Here is a 17,271-nt window from a genome sequence, read left to right as displayed (position 1 = left end):
CTACCTGTCCTTTATCTCACGTGCCACTCTCTTGGTGATGCGCCCACAGAAAAGGCCCCCAAAGAACAGCACGCAAACCCCAACCAAAAGGATGGACAGGATGTAGTTTTTGGACGGAGAGCTAATCACTTGCATGGCCAGGTCCGAGAAGCCTTCTGCTGGTGCCACCTGCAAAAGAACATAGACCAACGTGTTCAGACAACCAGCAGAACCATCCAACACGCAGAAACGCAGACTACTGGATCATTAACACCTATAAACCCCAAACGCAGCCGTTACGGAAAAGTCAATGTCAGGTCTGCCAAGTAGAAGTCACCAATTACACGTTGGACCAAGCAACGCGTGCCAGCTGTCTCCAATACAGAGAATTTCTAGGAGATTTAACGGCTCCAAAACAGGAGCACGCATCGGCTCCATTACCGGAGGATGGCTGCAGCACTGCGGGTGGGACATTTATTAACCGTTATAACTATATGGTGTCTCCTTGTAACAAGTGTTTATACCCAGGTCAAACTCACATGTTCCAGGAATTATCGGCCACGTTACCGGACAAGGCCTGGCCGGGATGAACTCCTTACCTTGGCCGCGTAACTCCACATATCAAGCCGATCCTGTAACCGTTTCTTGCACTCTGGCTGCAGGCGGACCACTTTATCTTGTAATGCTTCAATCAAGCAAGACATCTCTACAGGACAAACATTCCATCGTCACTTACCACAGCCTCCTACTGAGGCCAACAAAAAACTAAACTGCCGGCCGACATCACATAAGGGCGGCAGTGATAACATGGGGGGGTCAGAAAGATGTCAGGGAGGTCTCTACTCACGTCGTCCTTTGCCAGGGGGAATGGCGGCGCAGTGGTGCTTTATATCCAGAGCGCAGGCTGTGTGCAGGACGGGGTCCACAAAAATGTCTGCTTTGCTTTCCTTCAGCATGTTCAACACCTCCTGCACGGGAAAAATAATGGCTGAGCAACGGAAACCCGACGCGCAAGCACAAAAGAGCTGGTGCAGTATTTTAAGATACCGAGTAGTATAAATAGCGCATGTAATTAGTATAACATTAAGGACTCATGAGAACACCTAACTAAATCACGCCAAACGGTAATTACAACTAACATGTAATTACATGTTTCAGAAATCCTGTATGGAAAACCCGAGAGTCAGGTTTCCTACCTTTTTGCAGCCGCCGGATTTGATTTTCAGTAGGTTCATTTTCAAGCACTCTTCCACCTGGCCTGTGGGCTCCTGCGCAGCCGCTTCCTCGCCACATAGCTCATTGATCTGCAGGAAAGCCAGTCACTTAAGTGTCAGGGTAACAAAGTGCAAACGCCTTGCGGATCAGAGCGGCAGCAGCTTACCTCTTCAGAGCATTGTATCTGCAGCTGGGGATCGAGGCGGTAATCCAGAGCCGTCTCTTGAATAATTACCCGGATCTGGTCCTCGCAATTAGGAGACAAGCGCTGGGGTGGTGAAAAACAAAACAAATAAATGAGACGGCAAGAACACAGAGACTGCCCGGCAAGACTCCATACCGAGAACCCTACGTAGGGCACCATATAGCCCAATTCCAACTATGGAGGGGCTAGGCTAGGAACTGTCTATGCATTGGCGGGGAGAGGACAGGAAAGCATCGTATGCATATCCGACAGCGAGCCTACGACTGCTCCGACCCCCGCAGAGCCCTCACCTGGTCGGCATACTTCACTTTCAGGCAGGAAATAACTTGGCCCTCCAGTTCTGTGTCATCTTTGGCATTGTTTAGAATGGATTGGCAGAATTTGGGGATGTCTGCTTTGCAGGACTTGCGCAGCACAGGATTGAGGCGATAATCTAAAGTAAGGGCAGAAAGCGCCAATTGGGGTTACAGCACATGAGAAAAAGGAGCACGAGTACGCAGGACAAGCCGCGAATGCCGACCTGTATTCTGTGTTATCTGCCGCTTGGTGATCATCTGTTTGCACTTGGGATCCATGGTCTCAGAGTTCTTGTTCTGTTTCAGACACTGCAGGAGGCCCTTAGGGTCGGTGTCACCGCAGAACCTCTGCAAAGGGAAAATATGGACCCCTTTACATGCAGACACTGATACCGCGCATGGCCGAGTCACGCAAGGAGACTAACATGTGCTGATGGGACTAATGCTGCCAAAGAACAGAGTTAGAAGCCAAAAACTAGAGGGGTCATGTGGGAAGCCACGAAAAGCCATGCCTACCTTAATCATCTGCTTGCAGACTCTCATGAGGGTATAGTCTAGCTCAGGATCCATCATTTCTGTCTCTTGGAGCTTGAAGACTTTTTGGTGGCATCGTGCCGACAGCTGCTTCTTGCTCTCTTTCAGACATTCAATGATCTAGAACCGAGACATCGGCACACACAGGGTCACACCTACCACGTGAAAGCCGATATTTGACATTCATTTCAGTCCAAAGTGGTTTTCCCCAAAACAGTAAGTCACTGGATATTCAGGACTCCTGATATCGGGGCTGAGAGTGAATGGAAAAGCCGCCCCCTAGCACTGGACCCAAACCACCACAGGTTACCACCCAGTCTGTCACCCTACCTGGGCATTTCCATATGGGATGCTGGGACAGACACTTTTGATGTCATTCTTGCAGGCTTCGTACAACTCTGGCTCCAATCGAATGTCTTCGCTCTGTAATAAACCAGATCACATCTAACGCACCAGAAGATATAACCGCAACCTGGGCTGACCCAGCGCATCGTTTCATATCTCCACTGCCAGCAGGGAGGATTTCCGAGTCACCTCCACCATTACCCCAATAATAATGCAAATTGCCTAATGTTAGAAAGCCCTTGGAAGGAAATGTTTAAAGCAGTGACGCATCTTATGTTGGCATGTAAACTGCCATGGCAGACCATTCGCCACGGGAGAATAATGAAGAAAGGGCGCTTTCTAGCAGATGAGACCCCTGCACATAACACCCACCATCTCCAGCTCCTCAACCCTCAGCTGCTTGCGGCACTTGAGTGAAACGCGATGTTCCTTCACCTCCTGCAGAGTGTCGTTACGGACGGTAGTGCTGAGACATATAACAACGTCCACCCTGCAAGAAACACACAAATCAGGTAAATGGTGGGAAGGAAAACGCGTAGGAGAAACATCAGATCAGAGAGAATCTGATGCATTTTACACCCAATGGAACTTAGACCAAGGGAAGTATTTAAGACTCACTTCTTTTTGATATTGGGACACAGTTTCAGGACATCCTCTTTACAGGCCATCTTAAACTTGTAGGAAAATCGGAAATCTTTCATTTGGACCTGAGAACGAAAACACAACTGAACGAAAAGCCACACGAGACACTGAAGACTCACCAACAGGTCTCTATGTGCCTCTTACATGGAGTATTCCGACAGAGTGGGCATTTTACCTGCGTGGCAGGACAGGCGACACGGAGGGGCATGCAGGAAGCGATACAGGGGGAATGATGGGTGAACAGACGCGCATGTCTTACCAGCTGGAAGTGAGTGACACCCACAGCACACTTCTCATTCATTTCCTTCTGGTGCTTGTTCTGTATGAGGCACTCCATCAGATCCCCAGAGTCTATCTGATTATCAGCCACCTCCTAAAAAAGGCATGAAGAATGCCAGTTAAATATGCACAAGTAGTGGTCACTATGTAGAGCAACACATTTTAAGGTAATTAGATGGAGCACAGGCGAGAATTCACAGCACTTAGTGAGCCGCTAGCTCTCATCTTTGGTTTATAAGTGCTCATTCTGTGTGACGGGCTACAGGCTTCTTAAGTCCAGCAGAAATACACTTACGTGGCAGAAGTTCTGGATGATGGGTTCACAAGCTCTCATGAGTAGGGCTTCAATCTGAATATCCTAGAATAAAAAGAAAAAGCAACGCGAGTCTTTAGAAGGTACAGCAAAATAGAAGTGATCACACAAAGCCAGGCTGTGAATCCTCATTACTGACCTCCGATTCTAGCTCTGTCAGATTACCCACAACATCTCGACACTCAACATCAAGGTCCTCCAAGTGATCCTGCAGACACTCCAGCTCCTGCGGACAGAAGACATCATTCAAGGTCCAGCATGGGACACGGATGTGGACTTGATGCTTGGGACAGACACGCAAGAGCTCAGGACACAATAAACCTGCTAATCTGATGCTCAATATACGACGTCGCCAGCATGTTAAAGCATGTATGTGCTAAAATGATACTGTTCTACAGGCTCACCTGACCGGCCTCCGTCTTCTCATTGCACCACTTCCCCAGATCACTCATGCACTTGGCCTGCATGGCTGGATCCAGCTTCATATCCAGAGCTCGCTGATGCAAAATACGCAGGACCTCGGCACGGCACTCTCGAGACAACTGAAATAAGGCAAACTGGACATGATGGACCACTTACAACACGTATCTGCGCATGTTGTGTAAGAGCCTGAAACGTTTCATTTACTAAAGCAGCTTTTATTTTTTGGAACAGGATTTTGAAGTCCTCACCCTCCTGCCCTGCTCTTCTGTGCGATAGGCATGTCTGTACAGACAGGAGAACACTGCACCGGCCGGCATGGTCTCGCTGGTATCGTTCCAGCTATGAGCGAAGCACAGGCGAGAAGCATCACCCTGACACTTCCGATACAGAATGGGATCTAGTCTACAAAACAAAGAAAGGAGTGAGGCGAACGTACCGGCAGAAGAGCTAAAACCGTGACCAAAACAAAAACCGCAACCCAGCTAATCTAACTGGAAGGAAGGTGAACTCACTTCCAGTCTCGGGAGATAAAGTACTGCAGCTCCAGCAGGCGATCTTCACATTCCTCTACCATCTTCTCTGTGTACAGGTGCTCCATGAGACAAGACAAAATCCTAGAGAAAGCATGGTGACGTGTCACAGCAGAGCGGCCAAAACCAAGCCCAGCAGCACAACAATGCAAGGGCCATCCATAGACACAGGAGGGAAAGCCACACGGGCCGCGCCAAAGCAGCTCGCATGCAAGTTATAACAGGTGTAGCCTAATAGACAGTGTCCGTTATCCGGACTTGAACACCGACAAACGCATCTAAAAGTTATTCCTCCATAAGGCCCTGATACTCACATTGGGTCTCCAGAGCGAATGTGCTTGCAAGCTGTCTGGATCACAGATTCACAGGCCTCATTCAGAGCTCTGTCTATTCGGTAATCAGAACCCGGGTCTGTCTCTTGCACCAAGGTTTGGAGCTGCCAAAGGAAATGAAACGTCAGAATTAGACTGTTGTATGTGCCAATAACTGGCATTTTAACAGCTTGCGAGACATGGAGATCTCAGGGCACAGGGGAACGGACAATGAAGGAGTAAAGTTCCTCACTTGCGTCAAAACAGATGGCATGGCTCGACAATGCAAAACACTCGGGAGCTACGCCTGTTCTAACGCTTACCGCTTGCTGACACTTCTCTGCTATGTTGCCCTTCTCCCCGCGCACCACTTTCATGAGGCAGTGCAGGGTCCGGCCCTTCCGATGGAGCCCAGAGCAGTGATGCTCAATCTCTCCTCTGCAGCTCAGGATGATCTCAGGGCTCAGAGAAAAATCTTCCATGAGCATGCGCCGGTAATCCAGCATCTCCCCCTGACACTCGCTGCTTACTGCGCGGCCTGGTGGATGGAATAAAAGCCAGAAAACATTATACGGATCGTGAACACAGCAACGAAACAATTACTTAGAACACAGAAGATGGTTACATCGGGTAACTACACATGAAAATGCGTTTCCTGCAATAAACATCCCTTATAAAAGGTAGTTTAACTGGACAGAAACTAAGAGCTAAATGCGGTAACGAGTCGTGTCCAAAAGGTAACCCACCTCTGTGCACCACAGACTCGAGACACAGAAGCAGGTAAGACAGACGAGCCTCTCTGGAGCGAGGGTGATTCTCCACGTTACACCGGTATTTCTTCAGGTCAGCCTTGCACGACTTTGCCAGGGAATAACTGACCTTGTAGTCCTGCGCTATCAGCTTCTGTCTCGTGGTGAGGGCATCGCGGCACTGGGGAAAAGGCAAGAATGTTCAACTGACAGCAGATTAGAGCCGGTGAGCCCATCTAGTCCGCCTTCTCTTATATTAAGGATAAACATTGCCGTCTACATAAAGAGCCCTCAAAACTTTTGGTATTAAGAGGACACCGAGTCTTGGCACAGCGAGGCATCATGGGCATGGCTATAAAGGGACTCTAAAGAACAGAGGACCCATCAGGCATTGCCATCTCTTCCTTACCCTCTCGCTCATGGATTCTTCAAACTTGTGGTTGAACAGACATTTGTAGACTCTGCCTTCTCCAGCTTGAACCTGTTGGATGCCAAAAGAAAAGAAGAGGTGAGCAGAAGACAGATCTTGCTGCTGGGAAAGCATGTCTTATTGTCCACACATGCGCTCAGCAAGTTCTAAATAAAGAGTTTCTCAACGTCAGACAGCAAAGTGCTTCAGCAGCAGGCTCGTGGGCTTGCACCAGACAAGCTGCATAGTAACTATACTAAAAAGCACCTCTCTAGAACAAAGAAAACACACAAACCCCGTGCTCAAATACAGCATTCCACTTTACTCCTCAATGCAACACCCAAGAATAGTCATTTGTCACAATCCTACCTAAACCCAACAATCTTACTACGCTGCGTATCATTCATAGCCTAGGAGGCCCTGATTATATAGAAAATACACCAGGACTTACAGTCTCACAGAAACGCTCCCTGTCATCTCTGCACGCAAAGTAAAGATGGCGGTCCAGATGGAAATCGTCAGAGGACAGCTCAGCCACACGCAAAATGGCCTGCTTGCACCTATCTGAGATGTGCACAACGGTGTCTGCATCCTCCGCTTCTTTAATGATTGCCTTTTCCAAACAGGACACTACCTCGCCCTGGGAGTGAGGGTCCTGCAAAGAGACACAGGGGTTAAAAAGGAGACAGCATGTAACGGGGCATGAAATACATGCACAAGCATCACGCAGCACAAACGTTAGCATAAAAGACAAAAATCCGTCGGCAGCAGAGCTCACTAAACCAAGCCTCACTTAAACCGGAACACACAAACATCGTCATGAACAGATACAGGAGGCACCTGGCGTGCCAAATGCCCCAAAGACCCTTAGGAAGCAGCAGGTCATATACTGCTGATGCTGTGAAGCCCACCACTGCGGAGCCCCCTCAAACATGTCCGCACCTTTTCCCCAGGCCGGATGTTGCCACATTTCAGTGTGTTGATTTCAGCATTGCAGTCTTCCATAAAGCCACAGATGAGCCGGTAGTCGCTGTAAATAATGGCTGTCATTTTGGTGATGTATTGTTGGCACTGGTACTCCGTGATATTACCGCGATGATCCACCAAACAGGAAACCACGTACCCCTTCCCAGGGGTCTCATCAGCACATTCCTTCATCTGCAGAAACACAAGCGGGATACGTGAACGGCGGGAGCGTACAGAATAACAGGAAGACGCTACACGCGCCGGGACATGCGCAACTAAGACGGGAGCATTCAGTTTATTCGTACAGCTATCCCACCAGCTGTCACCACGTACACGGCACTTACCGAAGACAGCGTGGACTTGCAGATCTCCTTCGCCACAGACTCGAATTTTATGTCCTTTGTCAAATTCAGCTTGTAATTCCAGAGCAGCTAAAAAAAACAAAATTAAATAAACCAAATCTTTCACAACGTAAACTGGGTCATTTAGACCCAGCAATGCTTTACGCATGCGGTAGCGGAGGGGAAATACTCACATGGTTGCAGTCCGATGATATTTCGTTATCAGCCTGCAAGGAAGACATATAATGGTTAATCTGGCATCTCACATTCATGTTAGTAAATTACCAGCCAAGCACGGCTTCAACACCGAACCAGTTATTCAGATCAGGAAAAAAATCAGCTGGCTTCAGCCATTAAACGGTGACCCGAAACCTAATAAAACCCCCAAACTACGAGGGACAGAGGAGATAACCCAACCCATGAAGCGAATATAAAGCTATGCCAGTAACGCAGCTTCCCAGACAGAGCGTAAAGCTATTTCTAGGCTGGAGCCCACGCACTAATTATATCTCTGCCAACCGCGCGAGGAATCCGCCTGGCAGGGCGTCCACCGTGCTACACCGCACCTGCAGGCCACACGCCGGACAGCCCGGGGGCTCAGATCACGGTAGCCTTTCTGGCAATCGCCAGCTTCTAAGGCTCTCCGACCCAAACGTGCATCACATGACTGCAGCGTAACTGCTTTCTGTACTCCGCACCGGCCCCGGATGCGACACACGGTTCGGAGTTCCTTTAATAAATGCGGAAAGGGGCGTGCAGATTACAGGAACACTTCCCTTATCGTCCAGTAGCTGTGGCTAACAATCCACCCTGCTTGAAAGAATTTAGTAGCCGGGACGCCGAGTTCCTGGGCATGTCAGAACACGTTCACGGCGGCCTTCACAAACGCCTGGCATTTAAATCTGCATGCTTATAATCGGGGGAAAGCAGGGGTTAAAAAGCCCTATTTTCATGCTCTGACAGCCATTGTGTTGTAGCGCTGCGCAAACAATGCTTTACTTACCCAGCTCTCCGTGTTCAGCGATCCCTTTCTTCTTCCCATCAACCTTATCGGCTTCCAAAGCTAAATCAACAAGAGTCCCAACGCAGACAAAGTGCACACAACGAGCCGGATGGAAGAATACTAACACCGATTCAGACAAGGAATACTACAGATCCACCGAGGATCTCACAATCATCCCCCACACTGTGTGGCAGCAGCGGGCGGGCACGGCACCCCTATGCCCCACAAGGCCCATAGCCGGCCCTTTCATCAGGGAAGCCATCCGTGAACGCGATGTGATCTGCTGCAGCACCTTTTGTGGATGCGCAAAGGCCAACCAGAGGGGCCGCGCAAAGGCCAACCCGAGGGGCCGCGCAAAGGCCAACCCGAGGGGCCGCGCAAAGGCCAACCCGAGGGGCCGCGCAAAGGCCAACCCGAGGGGCCGCGCAAAGGCCAACCTAACATTCAGTGCTAGAAAGGACCCAAAGTCAAACATCACCACTTAACACACCTCCTTCAAGCCCGTCACAATTAAGAGGTTAAACAAAGACCCAGCTGAGATTCAACCAGCATCTCGTCCAGCAGAACGGATCAGATTCACCACACAAAGCAGTAACGATGTTCCTCAGAGATGGGCTCAATGCGACACTCAAGAAAAGTTTCCCAGAACGAGACAGACTCCCAACACACACAGCAAGGACAAAGCCTCCAGTCACAGGCCTGCGGACCGTACACGGCCAATAGAGGAGCAGAAGACGGCAACCTGCTGCACGGGCGCTATAACTTAAATAGATTCAGCCTTTAAATAAGTTAACAGATCCTATGACGGTAACGTGACTGCTATATGCGCACATCACCCCCCCTTACAAAACATATGGGTAGGTATGCAATTGTGCCCCTCACAGGCGTGTGATTCTGCCTACAGGGCATATGGAGAGGATTTATCCCTACCTGTGGTCGCCTCCACACAGACACAGCCTTTCCCCACGCTGGGGGACGAGCCCACCCCCCAGCCTCGCTACCTAATTCCATATCCACGCGAGTTCTACCGGCCTTGGTATATGCACTTCCATCAGTACCCCTCAGCGTAGTAGGTTCAGTTTCCCTTTGTAAGCATAAAGGCTATAGGTAGGGCTATAAGGAATACGATCAGTTCCCCCTCAGTGTATATACTGGGTGCCATAGGTGATACGACCAGCCCCATGTGTACACACTGTATAGGTTGTATACGTTTCTCATGCATGTAAACACTCTGTAGGTCGTAGAATGTTCAACTCCCTACTATGTATACGTGCTAAATGCGGTGCTTTATGTAATACGATCTGCTCCCCTATATTTATACTCTATAGGCAGTACTTTGTAGGAAGAGCTCCGCTGAGTGTATGAAGAATATTGGGAGCTCTACAAGTAAGAGGTTCCGCTCTCCCCATATGAATACATGGTTCCATGTATGTATACACCATATGTAGTGCTACTGGCAGCATACTCTGTTCCCCTGTATGTATACATTCTATATGCAGCGCTATAGGCAGCATGCTTTATTCCCCCTGTATGTATACATTGCACACGCAGTGCTATAGGCGGTATACTCTGTTCCCCTCTATGCAGCACTATAGGCGACACTCTTCACCACTACGTACACAATCTATATGCAGTGTTATAGGCAGCATTTTCTATTCTCCTGTATGTATACATTCTATATGCAGCTCTATAGGCAGTTTACTCTATTCCTGTGTGCATACATTCTATATTTAGTGCTATAGGCTGTATACATTCTATATGCAGTGCTATTGGCTGTATGCTCTGTTCCCCTACATGTATCTATTGTTTATGCAGTGCTATAGGAGGCATACACTTCCCCTGTATGTGCACAATGTATATGTAACTATAGGAGATAGAATCTGTTCCCCTGTATGTATGTATTCTAAATGCGGTGCTGTATACTCTTCCTCTGTAGGTATAAATTGTATATTCCGTTCTATAGGCAAAATACTCTTTTCCCCTATATGTATACATTGTATATGCCGTTCTATAGGTGATACACATGGCTCCCCTGTACATATACACTGTATATGCAGTTCTATAGGCAGTGCTGTAGGCTTCCCTTGTATGTATACATCGCATATGCAGTGCTATAGACGATACACTATGTTCCCCTGTATGTATACATTCTATACGCATTTCTATAAGCAATATACTGTTCCCCTTTATATATATTGTATATTTAGTGCTATAAGCAGCACAGTTATCTCTAGTTTCTTTATATACCGTGCTATAGGTGATATACTTGGTTCCCTGCATCTATACATTTTATATACAGTGCTATAGACAGTATAAGTTCCCCCTGTATGTATGCATTCTATATACAGTACTATAGACTGTATACGCAGTTCCCCCTGTATGTATACATCATACATGCTGTGCTGCAGACAATATATATGGTCCCCCTGTATGCATACATTGTACATGCAGTGCTATAGGCAATATATACTTGGTTCCCATGTATGTATACATTCTATACGCAGTGCTACATGCAATATACTTGGTTCCCCTGTATGTATACATTGTACATGCAATGATACATGTGATATACTTAGTTCCCCTGTATGTATACATCGTACATGCAGTGCTACATGCAATATACTTGGTTCCCCTGTATGTATACATCGTACATGCAGTGATACATGCGATATACTTAGTTCCCCTGTATGTATACATCGTACATGCAGTGATACATGCGATATACTTAGTTCCCCTGTATGTATACATTGTACATGCAGTGATACATGCGATATGCTTAGTTCTCCTGTATGTAAACATTGTACATGCAGGGCTATAGGCGATATACGCTCTATAGGGAGCTTCATAGGCGATACGGTCGGTTTCTTCTCACCTCCCTGATCTCCTGAAGGCACTCCAGCACGGCCAGGTTGTTACCCCAGGTGTGTTTGGGGCAGATGCGGCTCACATCCTCCCTGCAGGCCTCCTCCTCGGCCAGCTTCCAGCCGGGTAACCTGCGAGGCTGTGAGGCCGCTGCACCGGGCTGTACCGCAACCTCCTGCCCAGCAGGAAAGTCACCCGCAGTCGTGTGCCCGAGCAGAGCAAGCCCTGCGCTCACATACAGCACCCAGCAGAGCCGGACACGTCCGCAGGCCGCCATCTTGGGAAGAGCCAGTCACGGAGCTGCAGGCGCGTTACAGCAACCGGCTGCACCGAGAGCGCGCACGACACCTGACACCGCGATGCGTCATCACGCACGGCGCGTCGCTAAACAAGAAGTGCGCGCCGCTCGCCCAATCACTTAAATAGGGCAGCTTAACCACCGAGTTTCAGACAGACCAGAGAGGACATGTGGGTGCCGGTCTCCTATTAAAAGAATATCACCTCCAAACCGGAAACTCACTGCACTCCGTATATGTCACCTGCGACCGTCAATAAAGTTTTTATTGCGTGTATACACAGGGGGGTGAGGTTAAAGTATCACCTATAGGAATATCCATAGAGTGTGTAGCCCACATGGGGGGGGGGTGGATGTATCACCTATAGGAATATTCATAGAATGTGTACCCCACGGGGGAGGGGGGGCTGGTCATATCACCCTTAGGAATATCCATAGAATGCGTACCCCACAGGGGGGGGTGATCGTATCACCTATAAGAAAATCCACAGAATGTGTACCCCACGGGGGGGGGGTGATCGTATCACCTATAGGAATATCCATAGAATGTGTAACCCCGTAGGGGTGTGTGTGGATGTATCACCTATAGGAATATCCATAGAGTGTGTACTCCACAGGGGGGGGGGGGTGTGGATGTATCACCTATAGGAATATCCATAGAATGTGTACCCCACGGGGTGTATCACCTATAGGAATATCCATAGAATGTGTACCCCACATGGGGGTGTGTAGATGTATCACCTATAGGAATATCCATAGAATGTGTACCCCACGGGGGGGGGGGTGTGTGGATGTATCACCTATATGAATATCCATAGAATGTGTACCCCACAGGGAGGTGTGTGGATGTATCACCTATAGGAATATCCATAGAATGTGTACCCCACAGGGGGGGTGTGTGGATGTATCACCTATAGGAATATCCATAGAATCTGTAACCCCATAGGGGTGTGTCTGGATGTATCACCTATAGGAATATCCATAGAATGTGTACCCCACAGGGGGTGTGTGGATGTATCACCTATAGGAATATCCATAGAATGTGTACCCCACATGGGGGTGTGTGGATGTATCACCTATAGGAATATCCATAGAATGTGTACCCCACAGGGGGGTGTGTGTGTGGATGTATCACCTATAGGAATATCCATAGAATGTGTACCCCACGGGGTGTGTGTGTGTGTGGATGTATCACCTATAGGAATATCCATAGAATGTGTACCCCACAGGGGGTGTGTGGATGTATCACCTATAGGAATATCCATAGAATGTGTACCCCACATGGGGGTGTGTGGATGTATCACCTATAGGAATATCCATAGAATGTGTACCCCACAGGGGGGGGTGTGTGTGGATGTATCACCTATATGAATATCCATAGAATGTGTACCCCACATGGGGGTGTGTGGATGTATCACCTATAGGAATATCCATAGAATGTGTACCCCACAGGGGGGGGGTGTGTGGATGTATCACCTATATGAATATCCATAGAATGTGTACCCCACATGGGGGTGTGTGGATGTATCACCTATAGGAATATCCATAGAATGTGTACCCCACAGGGGGGTGTGTGTGGATGTATCACCTATAGGAATATCCATAGAATGTGTACCCCACAGGGAGGGGGTGTGTGGATGTATCACCTATATGAATATCCATAGAATGTGTACCCCACATGGGGGTGTGTGGATGTATCACCTATAGGAATATCCATAGAATGTGTAGCCCACATGGGGGGGTTGATATTACCTATAGGAATATCTGTTTACCCCATGGGGGGGGGGTGTCATATCACCTATAGAAATATCCACAAGCAGCAGCCAGCTAGAGCGATATAACTCAGGGGCGTTTATTCCTCTACCTGGCAACGTTTCAACCCAACCACAGGATCCCTTTCACACCAACCACAGGATCCCTTTCACACCAACCACAGGATCCCTTTCACACCGTGGAACACACGCATCAAATCACTGCGTGCGGAGTCCGGCTCGGGCACCAACAAGTTGAGTGCCGCCTAACAAGCAGATTGTTTTTTTCGCTGCTGTTAGTGAAACAATCTTTAGTATGCAAAGAAAAAAACACTATTAAAAAAAATTAAATTCTTTATTGGGAGCAGAGCAGAATATCACAAAAAAATGACAATTATAACACATACAAGAGACATACAATATACATATATACACAAAAAAAAGCAATAGAATTCTTCGAGTCCGTGGTGAACGGCAGCGCAGACAGCTCATCGCCAGCCGGGTCTGTGCATTTTTCCCCATTTAGCGTATGCTGCGTCCCCACTAAGCGCAGCAGCCGAATCAGTACCACGTAAACACACGCGACTGTGCGGACGAAGCGCAGCCTCTGGGAGACGCAGGACGTGCTCCTGGGACTCAGACTACTATTAAGACTCGTATGACTGGTACGTGTAGGCGTTCTGATTGGTGGCTTTTGGTCGACGACTCACTCCCATTTGTAGATTTTCACCATTTTCTCCGTTAAAGTGGCCAGCATGCTGCTCTGGTTCACCTCCATGGGACAGATGTCAAGAACCGGCTGGTCAGCCTGCAGCTTCTGGAGGAGGGAGCCGGATCCGGAATTCCAGACCTGAAACCATAGCACAGGAAACGGTGAAGATTGCTCTGGAATCCCAACTTCAATGTGTGCGAGGAGGTTAAAATATGAATTATCCCTCGGCTCACAATATATATATATTCAATGGGAGGGATTATAGAATGACAGTTTTAAAAGGTGTAGTGACCCCCAATACATTATCCAGAGCTTCCCCCTCTCACAAAGTGCCACGATTTTATATTAACATGCCACCGGACCGCTGCCCCAGCCCCCCATGCCCTGTGTTTTTCCTGCCCCTCTGACATCAGAGATATGCCACTAAGATTAATCCTTACCATGGCAGAGTTAGAGGACTCGTCGCCGGCACACACCAAGATGCTGCCATCCCTGTCGGGGCTCTGGAAGATGGCGTTCTTGGTAAGCAGCTTGCACGTGGGGCCAGCGTTGAAGGTCTGCACTGGGTAACAAGAACAACTGTACTCATTCTCAGAGTCAGTCAGGCGACTACTAGTCAACTCCATCATCACACAGCGGACGTAGTTGTTGGCTTTCCCTGGAAAAAATGTATTGGGGTAAAATTAAGTCAGCCCTAACCCACATGCTCGTCATCCTGCCCCGCCAGAGGTGCAGCTTACCAGGGCGGTAGGTAACAAGGCAGTGGCGCGTGCTGCTCTCTGTCTGAATATCAGTGCATCCTCCGGGCTCCAGAGGAAGGATGTGGGGACGGTACCGCTCATCTTTCATCTCCCAGAAACACGCACCCTCCAGTGTCCCAGCCAATACCCCCCCACAAGGGAACACCTCCGAGGCGGCTCGGGGCACATAGGAGAGCGATACCACGGGGCATCTGCAAAGAAAGCACTGGTTAAGTGTACAGGTGCAAGGGGAGAAGAGTTATGACGTCACAGGCACACATAAGATAAATACTGACCTGGAGCCCTGTGGGACGAGCTCCTTCACGCACTGGCTGGTATCACGCAGATCATACACCAGCACAGAGCCGTTAATTAGACCGGCATACACGTAATTTGTGTTGTCAGAGCACCAGCAGCAGCTCCACACCGGTCTCCCCGCGTTATAGGTCTGCACCACCGTGTTGGTCAGCAAGCTGCGAGGGAGACACAGAAGACCGAGGACTTACAGGGAGGCAAACCCTGAAACCTTAAGCCCCTGCTGTAAATCAGGTAAACAAAAGTACAGTCTGTCATCTTTATTAGTTACCAAAGAACCCACCTTGTGAGCTTCACTGTGTTATCAAGAGCTGCTGAAAGCAAAAGGCCATCGGAGCGGTTACTGAACGCCAGGCCCCGGATCTGCTTCGAGTGAATGGGAACGTACTGACTGCTTTTCAGATTGGCTGCGCTGAGCTTCTTTATGCCGCAACCTGGAAGCACAGAAAAGAGCGTAATTCTGGTTAACGTCCACATGCACAGCAAGCCACCTGCTGGGCCACCCAAGCACACATTGATGTACTTATTAACGCGAGCCAAGGTTTCCCAATACGTGTGATACAGACCACACCGTGCACACCCAGGACAGCCGGCTCGCCGAGGAATGCCCGACGCTCCTTACCAGGAATAAGCGTTGTCTGGGGAGAAGGCTGGGACACGGCCAGACAGCACAAGCTCTCGCAGTAAGACATGACACGGCAGTTTCCAGTTTGGGAGATCAAAATGGCCTTCTCAAAGTTGTACTTGTGTTGGCCCTGGCTGGAGGAAAGTGAACCACAGCCCCCAACTCGCGAGCTGGAGGGCAGCTGGGAAGAGTTGGTGCCATTCAGGGCAATTAGCATCTTTAACTCCTAAGGGATAGAAAAATAATGGCTCCATGAGTGAGAAGCATAAACATCCAAGGGAGATTTAGTTTAATGAACAGGGTCACGTATCACCCAGACCTTCAAAGAATCATTGGAATTATACATCTACATACACACACACACATAATCTATAAATACACACACCAAGTGAATGACATTTTAGCCATTTGCCTTTCACAGCGTTACTCACCTGGATTTGCTTGCGCAGTTTACCACATTCGTCGGTCAGCACCTGGACCTGCAGACGGCACTGCGCAGACTCCAGCTCCGCTTTCCTGCGCATCGATTGCTCCTTCTCCAAGGAACTGACAGAATACAGAGACGTCTAACTATCTGACACGCTTACTGCTTTCAAAGTACACACGCAAACCAAAGCTTGCTTCTTCTCTAAATATTCAATATTTTATAGAACCAAATTGTTAATAGTAAGAAACAGCTGTCTGTGTCTTGTCCCTGGCTGATCAGCGTTATCCTAGATCTACAGACCGACCTCTCACCGTCACGCAATCAAATCAATTCACTGTCTGGTTTGATATTTACAACAGGGCAGGCATGCTATATATAACCATAATTATTAATTCATTTAAAAATAGGCACACGGGAAACCCGTCGACGAGGGCAGGATGAGGATACCTTTTCATTCGCTCCTGCTCACTGGTATCCAGAGCTTTCAGCGTCCGGGCATACAGAACCACGATATCCGAGCGTTTGGCCTTTTTATTGCACTGGGGGGCACAGAATAAATTGTTACATTTAAGACAAGAAAGAAAAATGATGAGTTCTTAGAGGACATTCCTTGAGCAGAAACATGTTATCGCTTGTTTCCAGTAAGACGCATGGTTTTCCAGTTCCAAGGCGGACTGTGAAGGTAACCCTTTTACATTGAAATTACAGATGCTTTTGATTCTTACCTGGGGGCACTTTGCTGCTCCTCCCTTCAGCCATCGCTCAATGCAGGTGAAGCCGAAGAGATGGCCGCAGCGAAGGGCTGAGAGGCGATGTTGCCCGGCATTAGTCCACGAATCGAAACAGATGGCACAGGTGTCACCCTCCTCTTCCTCGAGAGGAGGGGCAGCAGGCACAGGCTTCACTGGGGTTTTCTGCGTACAACACAAGCGAGACGTCACCCGGGGGGCCAACAGCAAATTAAAACGAGTAACACAGAGTACAGAGGATCTGGAGTTTCACTA

At 48.6% G+C, this 17,271-nt stretch overlaps 1 protein-coding gene across 1 annotated transcript; it reads right to left on the bottom strand.

The window, feature by feature from the left end:
- LOC149299345 (Golgi apparatus protein 1-like) lies at positions 1 to 11,679 on the bottom strand. The gene is made up of 26 exons (XM_089486353.1): positions 11,413 to 11,679; positions 7,732 to 7,764; positions 7,541 to 7,627; positions 7,173 to 7,388; positions 6,682 to 6,885; positions 6,231 to 6,302; positions 5,819 to 6,002; positions 5,396 to 5,610; positions 5,076 to 5,197; positions 4,744 to 4,845; positions 4,480 to 4,633; positions 4,213 to 4,350; positions 3,948 to 4,034; positions 3,791 to 3,853; positions 3,476 to 3,589; positions 3,193 to 3,281; positions 2,947 to 3,064; positions 2,560 to 2,652; positions 2,212 to 2,349; positions 1,920 to 2,043; positions 1,690 to 1,832; positions 1,361 to 1,462; positions 1,176 to 1,283; positions 827 to 947; positions 579 to 685; positions 1 to 168 (listed from the first exon to the last, which is right to left on the bottom strand). Exons 1-26 carry the CDS (start codon positions 11,677 to 11,679, stop codon positions 1 to 3), a joined length of 3,369 nt encoding a protein of 1,122 aa, XP_089342479.1.
- Positions 11,680 to 17,271: the final 5,592 nt, after the last annotated feature.

This window comes from Sceloporus occidentalis, unplaced genomic scaffold (assembly GCF_023333645.1).
Source record: "Sceloporus occidentalis isolate IW3139 unplaced genomic scaffold, rSceOcc1.0.p SCAF_29, whole genome shotgun sequence".
Lineage (NCBI taxonomy): Eukaryota > Metazoa > Chordata > Lepidosauria > Squamata > Phrynosomatidae > Sceloporus > Sceloporus occidentalis.
The sequence above is the reverse complement of the archived record's forward strand: the minus strand, read 5'-3'. Positions and strand labels throughout refer to the sequence as shown.